This window comes from Tursiops truncatus, chromosome 17 (assembly GCF_011762595.2).
Source record: "Tursiops truncatus isolate mTurTru1 chromosome 17, mTurTru1.mat.Y, whole genome shotgun sequence".
Lineage (NCBI taxonomy): Eukaryota > Metazoa > Chordata > Mammalia > Artiodactyla > Delphinidae > Tursiops > Tursiops truncatus.
In genome coordinates this window covers 12,572,352-12,589,741 of record NC_047050.1, presented here as the reverse complement: position 1 = coordinate 12,589,741, position 17,390 = coordinate 12,572,352, and the positions used below count along the sequence as shown (strand labels likewise).

General features: G+C 45.6%; 1 protein-coding gene across 9 annotated transcripts in view; it reads left to right on the top strand.

The window, feature by feature from the left end:
- Positions 1–17,390, top strand: part of ARFGEF1 (ARF guanine nucleotide exchange factor 1) — a 144,970-nt gene that overhangs the window by 120,079 nt on the left and 7,501 nt on the right. For 4 of the 9 annotated variants that reach the window (XR_012327204.1, XM_019925210.3, XM_019925212.3 and 1 more), the window contains 9 exons: positions 628–757; positions 2,360–2,495; positions 2,578–2,716; positions 3,325–3,397; positions 7,557–7,689; positions 11,529–11,668; positions 13,132–13,300; positions 14,373–14,511; positions 15,818–15,935. Coding sequence is in view for 8 of the 9 variants with exons in the window: in XM_019925210.3 (XP_019780769.1) it covers positions 628–757; positions 2,360–2,495; positions 2,578–2,716; positions 3,325–3,397; positions 7,557–7,689; positions 11,529–11,668; positions 13,132–13,300; positions 14,373–14,511; positions 15,818–15,935 (1,177 nt within the window). In the remaining variant the exon portion in view is untranslated. Of the gene's footprint in view, positions 1–627; positions 758–2,311; positions 2,496–2,577; positions 2,717–3,324; positions 3,398–5,189; positions 5,301–7,556; positions 7,690–11,528; positions 11,669–13,131; positions 13,301–14,372; positions 14,512–15,817; positions 15,936–17,390 lie in introns of those variants that run through there. The other 5 variants (XM_073794463.1, XM_019925214.3, XM_073794465.1 and 2 more) reach the window with 5 other exon arrangements.

The following is a 17,390-nucleotide window of genomic DNA, read 5'->3' as shown; positions in this document are numbered from 1 at the left end:
ACACTTATTCAAAGGAGAAGAATGGGATATTAAAGCAGTTTATTTGTTCAAGGAATGCTTAACTGTGTGCCCCTGTGTGAGAGGTGCTGCTCTGGCCTGGGGTACAGCAGGAAGCAGACACCCTGCCCACACTGGTGTCTTAGTGGATTAGTTTGATAAATCCTTCAGTTTGAGGATATTATATGAACAATTAGAGTGTTAACTAAAAATTCCTGTAGCTCTTTGAAAAAGATTTTCCAAAATCTAATTTTATTTGTTCTTAGACTGAGTTCCATGGCCACAGTGCCACAAAATTAATATTCACCCAAATGATGATCTTTCTCAATCTATAATTCCATTTACATTTTTTAAATGCTGGAATGATGGGGTGGGAGTGGAAGAAAAGTAGAAGAAAAAATTTTCAGGCCAAGGCCTTTGGAATTTTTTCCTAAATGATGCATCCTAAAGAAACCTGTTTTACAACCTAAATTTTTTAAAGCTCAGTATCATGTGTTAGTTTAAAACCAGTTTTAAACTTTGCTTTCAGTAACTTTGTGCACTAACTATAAAAACTATTTTAGGAGGGGGATACTAATGTGGTATGCTTTTTTGTATTATAGCTTTCCTAATTACATGTTATCATTTTAGGGGTTTAACAGTAATGTTTGAAATAATGAAAACTTATGGCCACACTTATGAAAAACACTGGTGGCAGGATTTATTTAGAATTGTTTTCAGAATCTTCGACAACATGAAATTGCCAGAACAGCAGACAGAGGTAAGAGAACATGAGGTTTTCATTTAACACAGTGATGTCAGAAGGTTCTTTTCTTCCCTAATACATTTTAGTATTTCAGATTTAAGCACAGTGAACAGAAAAAAATCCTAGAAATTTTTTCTTTAAGGCATTATAATATAGTAGTAAGTCTTTATAAACAGTGCAATTTGGGGATAGAAGTGAGTTAATGAACTGGATTTTGTTTTCAGTGTTTTTGTTGAACTTCCAGTGTCTTTTCCTCATTTTAATGTTGTCACAAGTAAAACATCAGTAGCCCTCCTTAGTATTCGTAGGGCTTCTTACTCTGAATTAGAGAAGGAACGCGTGGTTATTTATTTATTTATTTCAAAGTCTCTTACTACAGTCCAGTTACAGTATGTGTTTCAGTAAGTGTGGGAAAGAACATCAGGTCTCCGTGTTTTGTCCCATATAGTGTATTAAATGCAAATTTGGGGCCTCTCTGACCTGCACAAAATTTTATTTTAGATCTACAGGTAGACTCTTAAAACATTTTATAAAGTGGACTAAGTAGACATATGTTTATGCCCTGGCACAAAACCATGTATAAAAATTAGTCCAGGGCTTCCCTGGTGGTGCAGTGTTTGAGAGTCTGCCTGCCAATGCAGGGGACACGGGTTCGTGCCCCGGTCCGGGAAGATCCCACATGCCGCGGAGCGGCTGGGCCCATGAGCCATGGCCGCTGAGCCTGCGTGTCTGGAGCCTGTGCTCCGCAACGGGAGAGGCCACAACGGTGAGAGGCCCGCATACCGCAAAAAAAATAATGAAAATAAAAAAAATTAGTCCAGATTAGTCCATTTGAGAAAAATAAAGAAATTCTTACACTCCCCCCCCCTTTTTGGGAGGCTGTGTGGGGTCTTTGTTGCTGCGCGGGCTTTCTCTAAGTATGACAAGTGGGGACTGCTCCTCGTTGCTGTGTGCAGGCTTCTCTTGTTGTGGAGAACCAACTCTAGGCGCGTGAGCTCCAGTAGTTGTGATGTGTGGGCTCAGTAGTTGTGGCTCACGGGCTCTAGAATGCAGGCTCAGTCGTTGTGGCTCGCGGGCTCTAGAACGCAGGCTCAGTAGTTGTGGCGCACGGGCTTACTTGCTCCGCAGCATGTGGGATCTTCCTGAACCAGGGCTCGAACCTGTGTCCCCTTCATTGGCAGGCGGATTCTTAACGACTGCACCACCAGGGAAGTCCCCTACTTATACCCATTTTATTTTAAACCTATGCTAACCCACTTGGATAAATTCTTACCATTGCCTTCCTCTATTTTTCTTCCACGTTCTGTCATATTCTGGAGCAAGACCAACTGTTGTTATTAGTGTCAATTGTTTGAAAAGTCATAGCGTTAATAGCCAGACAATGCAGTGTTTTTTTAATAAAACAGTGCAGAAAATAGTTATTTTATATGCAGATGGCTAAGGGATAATGAAGAGAAATAGATCAGATATAAAGTTGAGGTGAATGTCACATTCAAGGAGTTAAGTGCTCTGAAAGGAACCTACAGGCTTACGTTTTAAATATGCAAACATGTTTCTTTGAAATTCTAGTAGTTGATGAATGGCCTGACCTTCATTTAATGACCGTCTCCCCTGTAGAAAGCTGAGTGGATGACAACGACATGTAATCATGCGCTTTATGCTATCTGCGATGTGTTCACCCAGTATTTAGAAGTACTCAGTGATGTACTTTTGGATGACATTTTTGCCCAGCTCTACTGGTGTGTGCAGCAAGGTAGGTCTGTACCAGATAAGTGACACAACGTGTTAAATGTGACCCTAGTAATACACAAATGAATTGCTCTTTTCTCTTCTAGACAATGAGCAGTTAGCACGATCTGGTACGAACTGCTTAGAGAACGTTGTTATTCTGAATGGTGAAAAATTTACCCTAGAAATCTGGGATAAAACTTGTAACTGCACACTGGACATCTTCAAAACCACAATTCCACATGCGTAAGAAGATTTTATACAACTTTAAATTTGTATATTGAATGATGGACATAAAAGGTTTGATAGTAATTAGTGATTTCTCATAACAGAAATCCTTTTTAAAATATCTCAGTGTTCTTTGAATTTGTGTTTATTGCAAATCAGACTCCTATAAAACCATAACAAATACATGAATTAAATTTTTTATATACCCAAACTTTTAGTCTGATCATGTAAAATTTGGGTCATAATGAAGTGATTTAATAAGATTTTATTCATCCAGATTAAACCAAGCAGTGGTTCTGAATTGAAAAAAAGAAAATCTCAGCATTTGTTTTAGTTACTGTAAATGTAATAATCTAAGGAAAATTTATTGTATTTTGTATTACAATATTGTAAATACTGTATTTTACGGTTAATTATCTTTTTCTAAGGGATGCGTTTGGAATTGAATTGTAGTGGCGTTTTTACTGATTGGGAAATTAAGACATAGTCTTGCTAAATGACTTGGTGGCGCCTGGATCATTTGTAGGACACCTTGAACTTGCTTCCCAGCTCGTTTCATTTCAAAACACGTTGGATGCGATGTGGTGCACACTCTCAGTGACTGGTGTGATTTTGGTGTTTTAAAGGCTCTTGACCTGGCGTCCTGCTTCTGGAGAAGCTGCTCCCACACCTCCGTCTCCTGTGAGTGAAAAGCAACTGGTAAGTTTTAACAAATAAAGCATATATTAAATTACTTAACTATTTGTGGTAAGTATTCTGCCATGGGGCAGATTCTTTTTATGAGCCCAGCTCTTTTAAAAAGATGTCGTAAAATATAGATGGTCTTGAGACAGAGTAAAATGATTCTGAGAGCGCAAGAGGCAGGTACCAGTTTACATAAGGATTTACATACCAAGCTGAAGATATTATTGGATGTTATTTTATTTAAACTTTCAACTTTGATATAATTTCACCTTAGAGAAAAGTTACAAAAGCAGTTTAAAGAATTCTGATAGACCCTTCATGCAGCTTATTTGTTTCCTAGGTCTGCCGTAACAAATTACTACAAGCTCAGTGGCTTAAAACAACAGAAATTCATTCTGTCACGGCTCTGGAGGCCAGAGGTCCAAACTCAAGGCATCAGCAGGGCCACATTCCCTCCCAGGGGGTTAAGGGAGAACCCTTCTTTGCTTCCTCTAGCTTCTAGTGGCTGCTGACAGCCCCTGGCCTTCTTGGCTTGTACACACATCCCTCCATCTTAACGTAGCTGTGTAAAGCCAAATCTCTCCCTCCTTTCTCCTTTAGGACACTAGTCATTAGAGTTAGGGTCCTCCCCAGATTCAGAATGATCTCTTCTCAAGATCCTTAACTTTAAAGACTCTGTTTTCATGTAGCCTTCACAAGTACCAAAGGTTAGGACTTGGACTTACCTTTTTGGGGCCACTGTTTAACCCATTATCTACCCTCTGGTGCCCCAAGATACATGTCTGTCTTTCGGGCAAAGTCATTTATGCCATCCCAACATCCCCGGAGTCTCAACTTAGTGTAGCATCAACACCAAGTCCAAAATGTCATGTAAATATCATCTTATCAAAAGTCCCAAATCTCATCATCTAAGTCATCTAAATCAGGTATGTGGTCTATTCTGGAGCAAAATTTCTCTCTATTTGTGGACCTGTGAACCTGTAGAACAGATTAACTGCTGCAAAATACAGTGGTGGGCAAGCATCGGGTACACATTCTCATTCCAGAAGGGAAGCTTGGAAGGAGTAAAAGGGTCACTGTTCCTAATCAAGTTCAAAACCCAGGAGGACAAATTCATAAGTTTCAAGGCCTGAGGGTAATTTCTGTAGCTTGGTGCCCTGCCCTGCCCTCCAGGCCCATGGCTTCTCCCTCGGGTGCTTCGGCTTTGCCCTCTGAACCATTCCTCACTTACGAGTTTCACTTTCCACCCAGTAGTACAACACAATTCAGCCAAGGTTTCTGCAACTTATGACAAGGATCACCATCCTTCCAGCAGCCAATAACACGTTCCTGATTTCCTTCTGAGATCTCACCAGAAACACCTTTTTTTTTTTTCAAATAAAGTTATTTATTTATGTATTTATTTTGGCCTCGTTGGGTCTTAGTTGCTGTGTGTGGGCTCTCTCTAGTTGCGGTGAGCAGGGGCTACTCTTCACTGCGGTGCCCGGGTTTCACATTGCACTGGCTTCTCTTGTCACGGAGCACAGGCTCTAGGCACGTGGGCTTCAGTAGTTATGGAGCTCAGGCTCAGTAGTTGTGGCTCACGGGTTCTAGAGCACAGGCTTAGTAGTTGTGGTTCACAGGCTTAATTGCTCTGCAGTGTGTGGAATCTTCCTGGACCAGGGCTCGAACCTGTGTCCCCTGCATTGGCAGGTGGATTCTTAACCACTGCGCCACCAGGGAAGCCCCAGAAGCATCTTTAATGTTCATATTTCTATCAGTGTTCTAGTCATGACCATATGTGTGTGTGTGTGTGTGTATTCTTTAGGATGATAGAAGCTTTCTCTACCAGGCATTTCACTTCCTTCTGAATCCTCACCAGAATTGAGTTTAACATCCATATTTCTACCAACAGTCTCTTCAGGTCAGTTTAGGTTTTTTTCTATTGTACGCCTCAAAACTCTTCTAGCCTCTACCATTACCCAATTCCAAAGCCATTTCCACATTTTTAGGTCTTTGTTATGGCCACACCCACTTCATGGTACCAAAATCTGTATCAGTGTTCTCCAGTTCCAGAGAAATGGAGCCAGTAGGAGATAACCTACACCTATGTGTGTCCATATTTGTCTATACGTGTGTGTGTGTGTGTGTGTGTGTGTAATATATGTATGTATACGTATCCCTATGTGTTTTTTCCCCTTAATTTCAAGGAATTGGCTTAAGCAGGTGTGAGGGCTGGCAAGGTTGAAATGTGTAGGGCAGGTGGGCAGGCTGGAAACCCTTGGGCAGCTGTAGTCCGCAGGCAGAACTTCTTCAGGGAAATGTCAGTTTTGCCCTTGAGGCCTTTTAACTCATGGGATGAGACTTGACCCATATTATTGAGGATAATTTCCTTTACTTACAATCATAACTGTAAATGTTCACCACATCTACAAAATACCTTCACAGAGACACTTGAAATAGTGTTTAATTGAATAACTGGTTACTATAGCCCAGCCAAATTGATGCATGAAACTGACCATCACAGCAGGTTTCTCGAAGTGTTATCACTGTACTACAGTTTGCTTTCTTATTTCCACCCTCCCTCTTCTTCTCTCACTCTCCCACCTCCCTACATACATTTTTCTGGATTCTTTGAAAATAATTTGAAAATAACACACCCTTCTTTCCCTAAAATGTTTAGTGTGTTTTCTATAAAATAAATAAATATATATAGTCACGGTGCAGTTAACAAAATAGGGAATTACTATTGAAACAATACTGTAATCTGGCTTTATTCAGATTTCTGCTGTTCTCCCACTAATGTTATTGAATTTTAAACCCAAGAAGCCAGAGGTAGCAAATCTATGCCCACTGACCTGATCTGTCCCCCAGAACTTTTTAATTTCTTAACTAATTGTCAGTGGCTAAAACTTAGGTCTCACAGAAGAGCACCACTCTGAACGTGTCTTGAGAACTGTGACATCTGGCACGTTGGGCCCGCATTGCTCCATGACCCTGATCCGCCGGAGCTGTTCGTTCATCACAGACTCCACCGCTTATGACATCCTGTTTCCAGCCCAGGATGAACTTGCTCCCATTTTTGTTCTTCTTAGATTTGGCGCACTCCCTGCTTGCTCTGCGGGCTTTTGTTTTTGCTCCCTCTGCTGTATAGTGTAGTAGTTTGCAGGGTGGGCTGTGATGCCAGACCCCAGAACAAATCATGGCTCTGCACTGACTAGCCCTGCAGCCTCAGCAAATTACTTAACCTCATGTTAAAGTGAGTCTTGTGGTGGGAGGTAGATCTGGTGCTGCACATGAAGTCGTCAGAACAGCGTGTGCCGGGGGGCGCGCTCGGCGACTCTGCCTGCTGCTGGGCCGAGGCGGTGGGCCCAGTGGTGCCCCTCGAGGCTGCTCAGTCTCTTCCTTGGCTCCATCCGGGAGCTGCAGCTGCCCTGGCTCTGCATCTGGTCTCCTGCTGGAACCAAGTAAAGCTAAAAGAGTAGTAATGTCAGCTACCATATATCGTCTGACACCTCTAGTGTCAAAGGCTTGTTAAGTGTTAAGGATTTACTGCCAAATCCTTAACAACCTGCAAGGAAAGTGTCATCTCCATTTTCAGATTTCAGATCAGAAAACCTCGGCTCCGGAAGATCCATTGCTTTCCCAAAGGTGACGCATAGCTGGAGCCGGGTTCTGGAGTGGCTCTGTTGGACTTGAACCTCAGCTTCTCTCCATGCTCTGCTCTCCTAGTTGGTCACCTTCTCACTGACCTTTCTGGTTGCTGGTTTCTTGGGTGACAACATCCTTCCCTAAATGCACCCCTACAAAGCTCTCCTGGGCTCAGCCTACACAAAGCTCGCAGAAACCCCTGCCCACCATGTGTGTTTCTGTTTCGATTTCATGACAATTCATGGGTATTGCTGACAAGTTTTTCCACAGAGTGAAGCTTATTAGCATTTCTCTCTGTTGCTGTTGGGTGGTGTCAGGCTTGATCTCAGTGAGGGTCAGAAAGGAAGCTTTTCTCTAAAAGATTATCAGCTCTTATCCATGTGCAGGTAATATGAAATAACTTACCCAGTATGTCCATAATTGCAGTGTGTACAATGTGATTTTCATAGGGACACGACGTAATTTTTTAAACAGTGTAATAGAAGCTATTTTCATCGTTAAGCTTTATTCATTGTACTTAAAATGAATTTTTTTACTTTATTAGGATACGATATCGCAGAAATCTGTAGATATTCATGATTCTATTCAGCCAAGATCTGCAGATAATAGACAGCAAGCCCCACCGGCTTCTGTCTCTGCTGTGAATGAGGAAGTCAGCAAAATTAAACCCGCAGCAAGTGAGTTATTTCTCTTAATAAAAGTAAATTGTGTATTTTGTTTTATGTAGGCAAGATATGAAAGTTTTGCTTTTACTAACAAACACATACTGTAATTGTGTGGTCACTTCCTTACTGTGTTTGCTCCAACCTGGACGTCCCCCGGCAGATGGTCAGGAACTCTGCTGACACCTACAAGACCAGTTTTTTTTCTGCAGTGCTTTCAGCTGCTGTCTGTTTGAAGCACATGGGTCTTGAGAGGAGAGAGGAGTGGCCAGGGCATGGAGCGAGCCCTCTGAGCACTCCGCTGCCCCCAGCCTCTGTCTCCTCTGCCCCTCCCCTCCCCTCCCCTTCTTTAGTTCTTTTCACAGAGAAGGGGAATCCCTTCTGATTTTTACTAAATTGGTTCACAGAGGAAAGAGGACCTCCTCCCTAGAGGAAAACAGGACAACTTCAGTTGCTTTTTAAATTGAGGGGAAATTCACGTAACAAAAGTAACCGTTTTCCTTAAAGTGAACCGTTTGGCGGCATTTAGTGCATTCCCCATGTTGTGCAGTCACCACTTCTATCTGGTTCCAAAACATTCACCCCAAAAGAAACCCCATAACCATTACGCTGTTGCCCCTCTTCTCCTCTTGCCCAGCCCCTAGCAACCTCCAGTCTGCTTTCTGTGTCTATGGAGTTGTACATTCTGCACATTTCATATAAATGGAATCATACAGTGTGACTTTTTATGTCTGGCTTTTATTTAGTATAATGTTTTCAAGGTACACCCACAGTGTAAAATGGATCAGCAGTTCATTCCTTTTTATAGCTAATTGTCCTGTGTATGGATAAACCACATTTTGTTTATCCTTTTATCTGCTGGTGGACATTTGGGTTTGTCGCCCCTTTTAGTTATAACGAATAATGCTACTGTGAATCTCTGTGTACAAGTGTTGTCTGATTACCTGTTTTTAATTCTTTTGGGTGTATACATAGGAGCGGACTTGCTGGGTCATAAGATAATTCTGTGAGGAACCCCTAAGATGTGTTCTGCAGTGGCTGCACCATTTTGTATTCCTACCAGCAATTCCATTTTTTCCACATCCTCACAGACGTTTCCTCACAGACATTTCTGTTTTCTTTTTAATAACAGCCATTCTAGTGGGTATAAAGTGCTGTCTCATTGTGGTTTTACTCTGCATTTCCCTAATGATTAATGATGTTGAGTATTTTTTCATGTGCTTATTGGCCATTTGCATATCTCCTTTAGAGAAATATTTATTCATGTCCTTTGCTTATTTTTAATTGGGTTGTTTGTTTTTTTGTTGTTGTTAAGAGCTTCTTACGTACTCTGGATGCTACACCCATGTCAGATATATGATTTGCAAATATTTATATTCTCCCATTCTGAAGGTCATCTTTTTACTTCTTATTGATAATAATTCTGTGATGTACAAAAGTTTAAATTTTGATGAAGTTCCGTTTATCTGTTGCTTATGCTTTTGGTGTCATAGTTAGGAATCCACAGGCAAAGCTACGGTCGTAGAGATTTTCCCCAGGGTTTTCTCCTAAGAGCCTTATACTTGTAGCTCTTACGTTTAGGTAATCGATCCCTTTGCAGTTAATTTTTTTCAGGGAATTTTTATTAATCCTAGGTGTTCACATTTGTTTTTGAGGGACGACAGATTTGGTGTCCTCCTTGAAAGGAGCCTCCAGCTTCAGTCGCCGTGTCTTGCTTCTCAGAAGGGAGACAGGTGGCGATGAGCGGCCTGTGTTCATTTTTCATTCCTGGGCTCTGGAGCACAGCTGTTAGGGTCCCTCACAGCTTTGGTCTGCCCTGGAAGGTGCCGTGAGGACACGGCTTTATCTCTCCCTCAGCCCCAAGACTGAACTTACATATACTTCGCTTTGTAAGGGAAGGACATAGTCGGCAAGTTTTTACTTGCCTGATCTGGGAACATCCCTTGAACGGAGTGAAGAGCGCTGCTCCCCTGCCCTTCTGACCTGAGGGCTCGCATTTCCTTCCTTGTGCCACCCCCTCAAGGTCCTTGAGGAAGAGTTCACTGTGTCCCACGAGCCCTTCCCTTCGCTCAGGGGACATTGTGGTTGCTGTGCCTGTGGGGAGGTGTCGCCGTGACCCTGTGCGAGGGGCAGCTGCCTCGTTCCTTCTTCATGCGCAGAAACCACCGCTGCCCCAGCTGGGCTCCGCCCAGTGCCCGCCGTCCCCCTTGTTTGTCCTTGCTCAGCTCTGCCCCCGTCCTTTGGTGACCCAGTGAAATGGTCGCCTAATATGACCCTTGGCACTGTCAACCCTTGTGAACGAAATTTGTTCAAATAGGTACTGTCCCCCAAACATGCAGTTGGTCGTTGCTGATGAGACCAAGTTCCTCCTGAAGTTCTGAAAGGACCCTGGGAGGCATGGAGAGCTCTGAGCTCCCCAGCCGACAGCTCTGAATGCCCGCCCCGCTGACACTGGAGCTGAGGAGGACGCGTCTCCTTAGGTGCCAGCCCCTCCCAAGCGTCCCCGCCAGTCCAGGCGTGCGGCCAGGATGCCCTGCCCCCGGGACTGGGGGTGTCTTGGATTTCTAATATTCTTTGACTTGAGATCTGGTACTAAGAACTAAATGTTCAGTACATCAGCATTTCTGAAAACTCTCTGGAAAGGAGTCGTTATGACCTAAGTAAGAATAAATTTAAGCAAGTTGTTTTGCTATCTCCCCCAAATCCCTAAAACCTGAATTTAACTTGTAGAAATTGGGGAATTCCCTGGAAGTCCAGTGGTTAGGACTCAGCGCTGTCACTGCCGTGGCCCGGGTTCAGTCCCTGGTCGGGAAATTAAGATCCCGCACGGCCCAAAACAAAACAAAACTAACTTCTTGAAATTGGGGTCAGAAAAGGGAGTTTTTAATAATAGCAAAGTGGGAAAAAACTGAAGGACTGTCCAGTCAGTCGTCCAGTGCTGGAGCCGCTGCCCTGAGGCCGATGGACAGGCAGCACCCTCGCCGTGGGCGGCAGTGCAGGTCCCCAAGAGCCACCCTGAGAACCGACCTTGGGGCTGGGCCAGCGCCGCTGGGTCTCGCAGCTCCTCAGCTGTTGAGTCGTTGTTCTGAGCCTTGCATTTATTTCTACGTTTGCTTACCCGATGGCCAGTGAAGTGGAAACCCTTCCGTGATCATGTCTCTCCTTAAGGAAACGGCCCATCGAGCGCAGTCGTTCAGGCCAGAGGGACGCAGTGCCTGAGCACCGGTTACTTCCAGTGTGCTTACTTTTATGGTCACGCACTTAGCGGAACTCTTCATAGACTTCTGTGCTTATGAATCCCTTTGGAAACATGGGGTCATTTTAGCTACAGCTACCCACCTGGATCCAAAGAAAACATGTGCTCTGGTTGACCCACAGTATCGTCCCAGTGGTCAGAATTCTTGTCTGCCCCTCGCTTCCTGCCTCACAGATCTAGTTCCCGTTGTCTTCTTCTGGTTGAGGTTTTTATATTACCTCTAGTTAAAGGTCAAACTTGGGTTTACAGTAAATGCTATTAAAATTGTAGCTTTTAATCCATTTGATACATTTTATTGAGGAATAATCTAAGTCTTAAAATTTGTAGTGGAACCTTCTTGAACATATTCACTGTTCTAAGTCATTTTGAATATTTTTGTTTACTTAAAAAGGTAATTTTCTAAGGCTTTTCTAAATATCGATTAAATGAAGCTTTTACTGAGTAGTGCTTATGTGCAGAAGCAGGCTATCCTCAGTGTGATGTGTGCAGGTTACCTTCATACGTGTTAATGTTTCCTTAGCATTGTAATGTCATAGAAATTATAAAGGATTCAAAATAATTTTTGTTTGCATGTGCATTGGGGTGGGTTTCCTCACAGAATTTCCAGAACAAAAATTGTTTGCCGCCCTGTTGATTAAATGTGTTGTGCAGCTGGAACTCATCCAGACCATCGACAGCATCGTGTTCTTTCCTGCCACAAGTAAGAAGGAGGACGCGGAAAACTTAGCCGCAGCGCAGGTGAGCGGGTGCGAGGGCCACTGCTTGTTGTTGAATGGGGAGTTAGCGCCACAGCCTGGGCTTCAGAGCAGAGGTCAAGCTAGAGACCACAGCCACATAGATGTCCTTTTAAACCGTGGGACTGACGAAGTGGACAGAGCCGGGAGGAGGGTCAGGGACCGAGCCTGGGGGCCTCTGTGGTTTAGAGCTCCAGGTGGTGAGGCAGGTTCTTGTCCTCTTGCCTAAAGACAAGAGCCAGGGAGGCCGAGGGAGACCGGGAGACAGCGCTGCCCTGCAAGTCAGGTGAGGAGGGTGTTCTGAGGAGAAGGGTGTGATCAGCCCTGTCAGGTGTTCCGTAGAGCAGGTGAGAAGCCACCCGACAGTTGCCCTAGAGAATTGCTCCAGCAATTTGGTGGACTTTGGTTGACCTTGACGTTGTGTCTAATTGTAATGTTGATACAAAAACATTATTAAAATGGGTACAAGAGAAGAGAGGAATTGCAGACGGCAGATATCCATAAGTCTGTCAAGGAGTTCTGCTGTTAAGAGAGGGTACAGAGAAATGGACTGATCACGGGGGGAGGATGAGGGGCTCAAGAGAAGGGTTCGCTTTGTTTTGTCACTAAGGTTGGCAGTATGGCAGCCTGGAAAACTCTCCTCCGGGAGAGAGAGAGAGAGAGAGACAGTGCAGAAGAGGGAGGGACAGTTGCTAGAGCGTCTTTCAGAGCGAATGGAGGGGCGCCTGGCGCAGAGTCCTGGGGGCGCCTGGAATAAGCAGCACAGACAGTTCGCGATGGTAACAGGAGGGCACGCAAAGTGTGTGGGTTAGAAAGTCGCGGCAGGTTGGTCTGTCTGGTGGCCGGAGTCTGTGGGAGATTCTTCTGTTTTCTCACTGAGATAGGAAGCAAAGTCATCTACCAGGTGAGGCTGGGAAGAAAGTTTTAGGTCCTTGAGGAGAGAAGAGAAAAACACGAGTGAGGCGTGCAGCAGAGTGGGCTAGAGGGGTGTGGAGGCATTGCAGGGCAGCACCCGGAGCCCCTGGATCTAAAGAGAAAGCCCGCTCTTCTCCAGTCTTGCGTATTGTGCGGTACAACGGAGTAGGCGGTTTTGCCAGCCAGTTACTAAAAAGAGGAGGTGAGGGGTTTATGCACGAGAATATTTATACTCACAGTCCCTGGCCTCAAACTGGTGAAGAGAAGCAAGGACGTGGGGAGGGCGAGGAACACGGGCCGGGGTCCGGGGCGGTGGGTGCAGAGCTCTGGGGTCAGGAACTGTGGGGAGGGAGCTGAAGACATCGGAGGCGACTAGGATGCACAGAATGAAGCTTCTGGAAATTTAATAGCAAAAGGTGGACCTTTTCTGTTGAGGCAGCACAGATTAAGTTCTGTGGCTTGCTCATAAACGGGTCTTCGGGGAGCCCTGAGTTCTAAATTCACTGACCTCTGTGACGGGGTGCGTGTGCTGCGGTGGTTTGTTTCCCGAAGAGAGACGCCGTGGACTTTGACGTTCGAGTTGATACTCAGGACCAAGGAATGTATCGCTTTCTAACATCGCAACAACTCTTCAAGCTGCTGGACTGCTTGTTGGAGTCACACAGATTTGCAAAAGCATTTAACTCCAACAATGACCAGAGGACGGCTCTGTGGAAGGCGGGTAAGCTGTGGATGGGGTCCCCTGCCTGCCCAGTGAACCGCGCCACCGTACCACAGGCCTTTCTCTGGTTTATAAAAGCCAGATAGCTGCCTGGGTAGATTGGTCTCCCCCGTGTTTAGCCAAACTGTTATTCGACTGATTTTCAGACTGTCTTTCGTCTTGTTTACCCAGTCTGGGCCTTCCTGTGGACACCGGCTGCATGCTACAAGCTGCCCTTTCCTGAGGCCAGACCTCAGAAGGGAAGTGCAGGGCTTTGAAGTGGGAGGTAGATTTGTTTTTGAACAAGTTGGAAGTTTTAAGTAAAAAACAAGCTTTATAATAATTTTACTGACATAGCTAATTTTTTATTTAAGAAATAGTTACTTAGTACCTATTAGGTGCAAAACGGTGCCAGAGAGTGAGAGGCTGCAGAACATGCAGAAAAAAGAAGGAAGCTGCCCTTCCTTAAACAACAAACTCTTCTGACAGTGTCGGGTGCCTTACATTTGCGTGATTTATTTTATGCCCAGTGTCTCTCTAGCTCCTCATTAAACCCACCCAGGCTTTGTTCATTCTCCTCCGTTCACAACCTCACTTCTGTAAGGAGTAGTCTATACTTATCTTTTCCCCTTTATTCAACCCAAGTTGTGGCCACCGTTCAGCTGGGACTGTTCCTGCCAAGGTCACCAGGCTCTTCACTTCCCCAGGGCCTCCCCATCCCCCCCTTCCCCCTTCCCCCTCCCCGGGGTGCTCACCTTTGGCCCATTCTCCCCATTGCCAGGGTGTAGCCTGCGCAGGGTGCCCGGAGCTGAAGTGTGTCTCGTTTGAAGAGTTGTGCCTTCCCAGGCAAAGCTGTTCTGTATCTCGGGTCCCCAGCTTGAGGGGAGGGAGTTCTAAACCCAAAAGTACCCGACTAGGCACCTCCCCCGCCCTCCCTGCACAGGTATCAGCGCCTTCTCCGTGTGACCCTGTCCCCGTGGAGGGCGCGAGGCCTGGGCGCCACGGCTGGACGCACATGGGCTCCAGGCAGGCTGTTTTGCCTCCACGTGAGATGCGTCTCCTCCTGCTAACGCGGCCCTTCCCCCTTCTGCAGGCTTCAAGGGCAAATCCAAACCCAACCTTCTGAAGCAGGAGACGAGCAGCCTGGCCTGCGGGCTGCGCATTCTCTTCCGGATGTACATGGATGAGAGCCGGGCCAGCGCCTGGGAGGAGGTCCAGCAGAGGCTTTTAAAGTAAGACTCGGGGCTGGGTTCCTGGCTTTGGCCCACGCGGCTCGGTTCAGAGCAGGAAGGGCCACGCGGTGTGTGTGGGGCGGGGATGGGGATGGACACACAACACCGAGTCCACAGCCCTGCCCGGCTTGGGGCCTGAGGAGGAGATTGTGGAACTTAAACACAGTCTTACAGACAAACGTGCTCTCACACAGTTGGTGAGATGCAAGCAGATTACGTCTGTTTTTGCTGCTACAGGACAAAGGAGCAAGTTCTATGTCTTAAAATTTTCAAATGCTGTAATTTTTAGGCTTTTTTTCATGCCATAGATAGCTCCATTTTTACAAACCAATCCATCTGTGGTTTTCAGAAAGTGAAAACCTTCCTGCCTGCATTTAGTTTGAAAAAGTGTGTGGAGTTTCTATTGGTGTTTTGTTTTGTTTGCACTCCATTTTTACTTCATGACATGTTAAGATTCTGTCCTTTAAAATTTAAATTCACACTAAGAATGAAACATGCCATTCAGAAGCAATACTGCTGTTCACATTGTGTTTTTATTTATTTATTTTTGGCTGCGTTGGGTCTTCGCTGCTGCGTGCGGGCTTTCTCTGGTTGCAGCGAGCAGGGGCTACTCTTCGTTGCGGTGCGCGGGCTTCTCATTGCGGTGGCTTCTCCTGCTGCGGAGCTCGGGCTCTAGACGCACGGACTTCAGTAGTTGTGGCTCACGGGCTCTAGAGTGCAGGCTCAGTAGTTGTGGATCGCGGGCTTAGTTGCTCCATGGCACGTGGGATCTTCCCGGACCAGGGCTCAAACCCGTGTCCCCTGCATTGACAGGCGGACTCTTAGCCACTACGCCACCAGGGAAGCCCCTACATTGTAGTTTTGTGTCTTCTTGGGGGAATAGATGTTCTCAGAGACCAATTAAATTCATTTTAGAACGCCAAGCGGTCACCTGGGCTCTGTTTCCCCATCTTGTTGATGAGATTGTTAAGGCCTAGAAGCGTCCCGGTCACAATGCAGGAGGGGAAGGGTCACCCCAGGTTTCAGCCCAGGTCTCCTGATGCCAAGCCTGTACGCGCTCCTGCGCGGTGGCTTTGCATTCAATGAAACTTGGAAACTGTGTGTTTCCTGGTAAGCTGCAGTGGCTTCTTCTGATATCTTTATTTGGCAAACGTATAAATGTTTATGTTGACACTCCAGTTAATGTAAACACAAGGCGTCTGGCAGGTTCCTAAGAACCACTGCCCTCCTCGTCTCAGTTGTTCTCTGTGAATGTCATACCAGCAGGTGTGCGAGCACATGTGACAGGGAACCTTTTCTGTTCCAGTGTCTGCAGCGAAGCCCTGAGTTACTTCCTTACCCTAACATCGGAAAGTCATCGGGAAGCCTGGACTAACTTACTGCTTTTGTTTCTAACTAAAGTCCTGAAGATCAGCGACAATAGGGTAAGTACAGCACCCCGAGCCTCACTGGCATCCGGGCTGCGGCCCCTGCTGCTCCCACCTCACCCCGCCGAGTTCTCCAGTCAGTGATTCTGTAGGGGTTCAGTAGGGGAGGGATCCTAAAGATACCCTGACAAGCAACTTGGGTTCCCGCACATGGTCAACTCCCATCCTGCCCCCTGAAGTCTCTTCTGCCCCATTTTCAAAACTGCTGACCAGGGCTTCCCTGGTGGCGCAGTGGTCGAGGGTCCGCCTGCCAATGCAGGGGACACGGGTTCGTGCCCCGGTCCGGGAAGATCCCACATGCCGTGGAGTGGCTGGGCCCGTGAGCCATGGCTGCTGAGCCTGCGTGTCCGGAGCCTGTGCTCCGCAATGGGAGAGGCCACAGCAGTGAGAGAGAGGCCTGCATACCACAAAAAAAAAAAAAAAAAAAAAAAAAACTGCTGACCAGCCCTCCCTCCATCCGCCCCCAACCACGGCTGCGTCTGGGCCCCAGGCCTGTGCTCCAGGCTTCAGCCATTCCTTTGGCATTTTGATTGGTTCCATGCGACCCAGAGATCTAGTGAATGGGCCATAAACTCATTTAAGACTTTTAAGCCAGTAGAAATAAAGATGAAATATAAATGTATAGCTGTGTGTGTGTGTGTGTGTGTGTGTGTATAATATATACATATATATATATATATATTTAGTTTTCAGAAATACGCATTTCACTCTTTAAAAAATGTAGCAACTTTCAGCCCACTAAAATGGAAATGGGTTACTGTGATCCCTGAATAGGTTTTAAAAATGCCTAGTCTGGTGGCCTGAATTTTGACACGTCAGGCCATGGTGGTGTTTGGGACCCCGTAGAGGCCATGTAATGCTACTCGGTGCCCCACAGATAGCCGTCCCAAGCGGCATGCTCTGTCCACGTGTGTGTCCCTCTGACCCGTGGGCCAGGTAAAGCTTGGAGAAGTAACTTAAGGCACCAACAGCCAAGTGGCCGAGAAGGACTTCCAACCCGTCTGCCTTATTCCACAGTTTGCTTTCTGACCACGGTGTGTCATTACTGCTTACTTGTAGCTTGTGGGGTGCGGAGAGCAGAAAAGGACAGAAAATAGGCAGACAACTAGTATTCAGAACTACAGCAAAAATACAAAGTGTATCAGTTGAACTATAAATATAGAAGGTATAATCTTTGCCTGGAGACCTCATATTTTGTATTGCAGTATTAGGTAGATGCAGTTTCAATACCCCATAGCTTATAAAAACTCAGCTGTGGGTCTTGCTTGGCTTCCTTCTTTTGCTTATTACCCAGGGAAAACAATGATAAATACTAAACGTTTGTCATAAGTTTGTCAAGGAAATGTAATGGAAAATGTTTTTCAAAATAAGGATAGATAACCAAGTGAATAATGTATGTATTAAGTTTTGAACACTTCTCAATCTTTCAATTGCATGATCAATAATCACTGC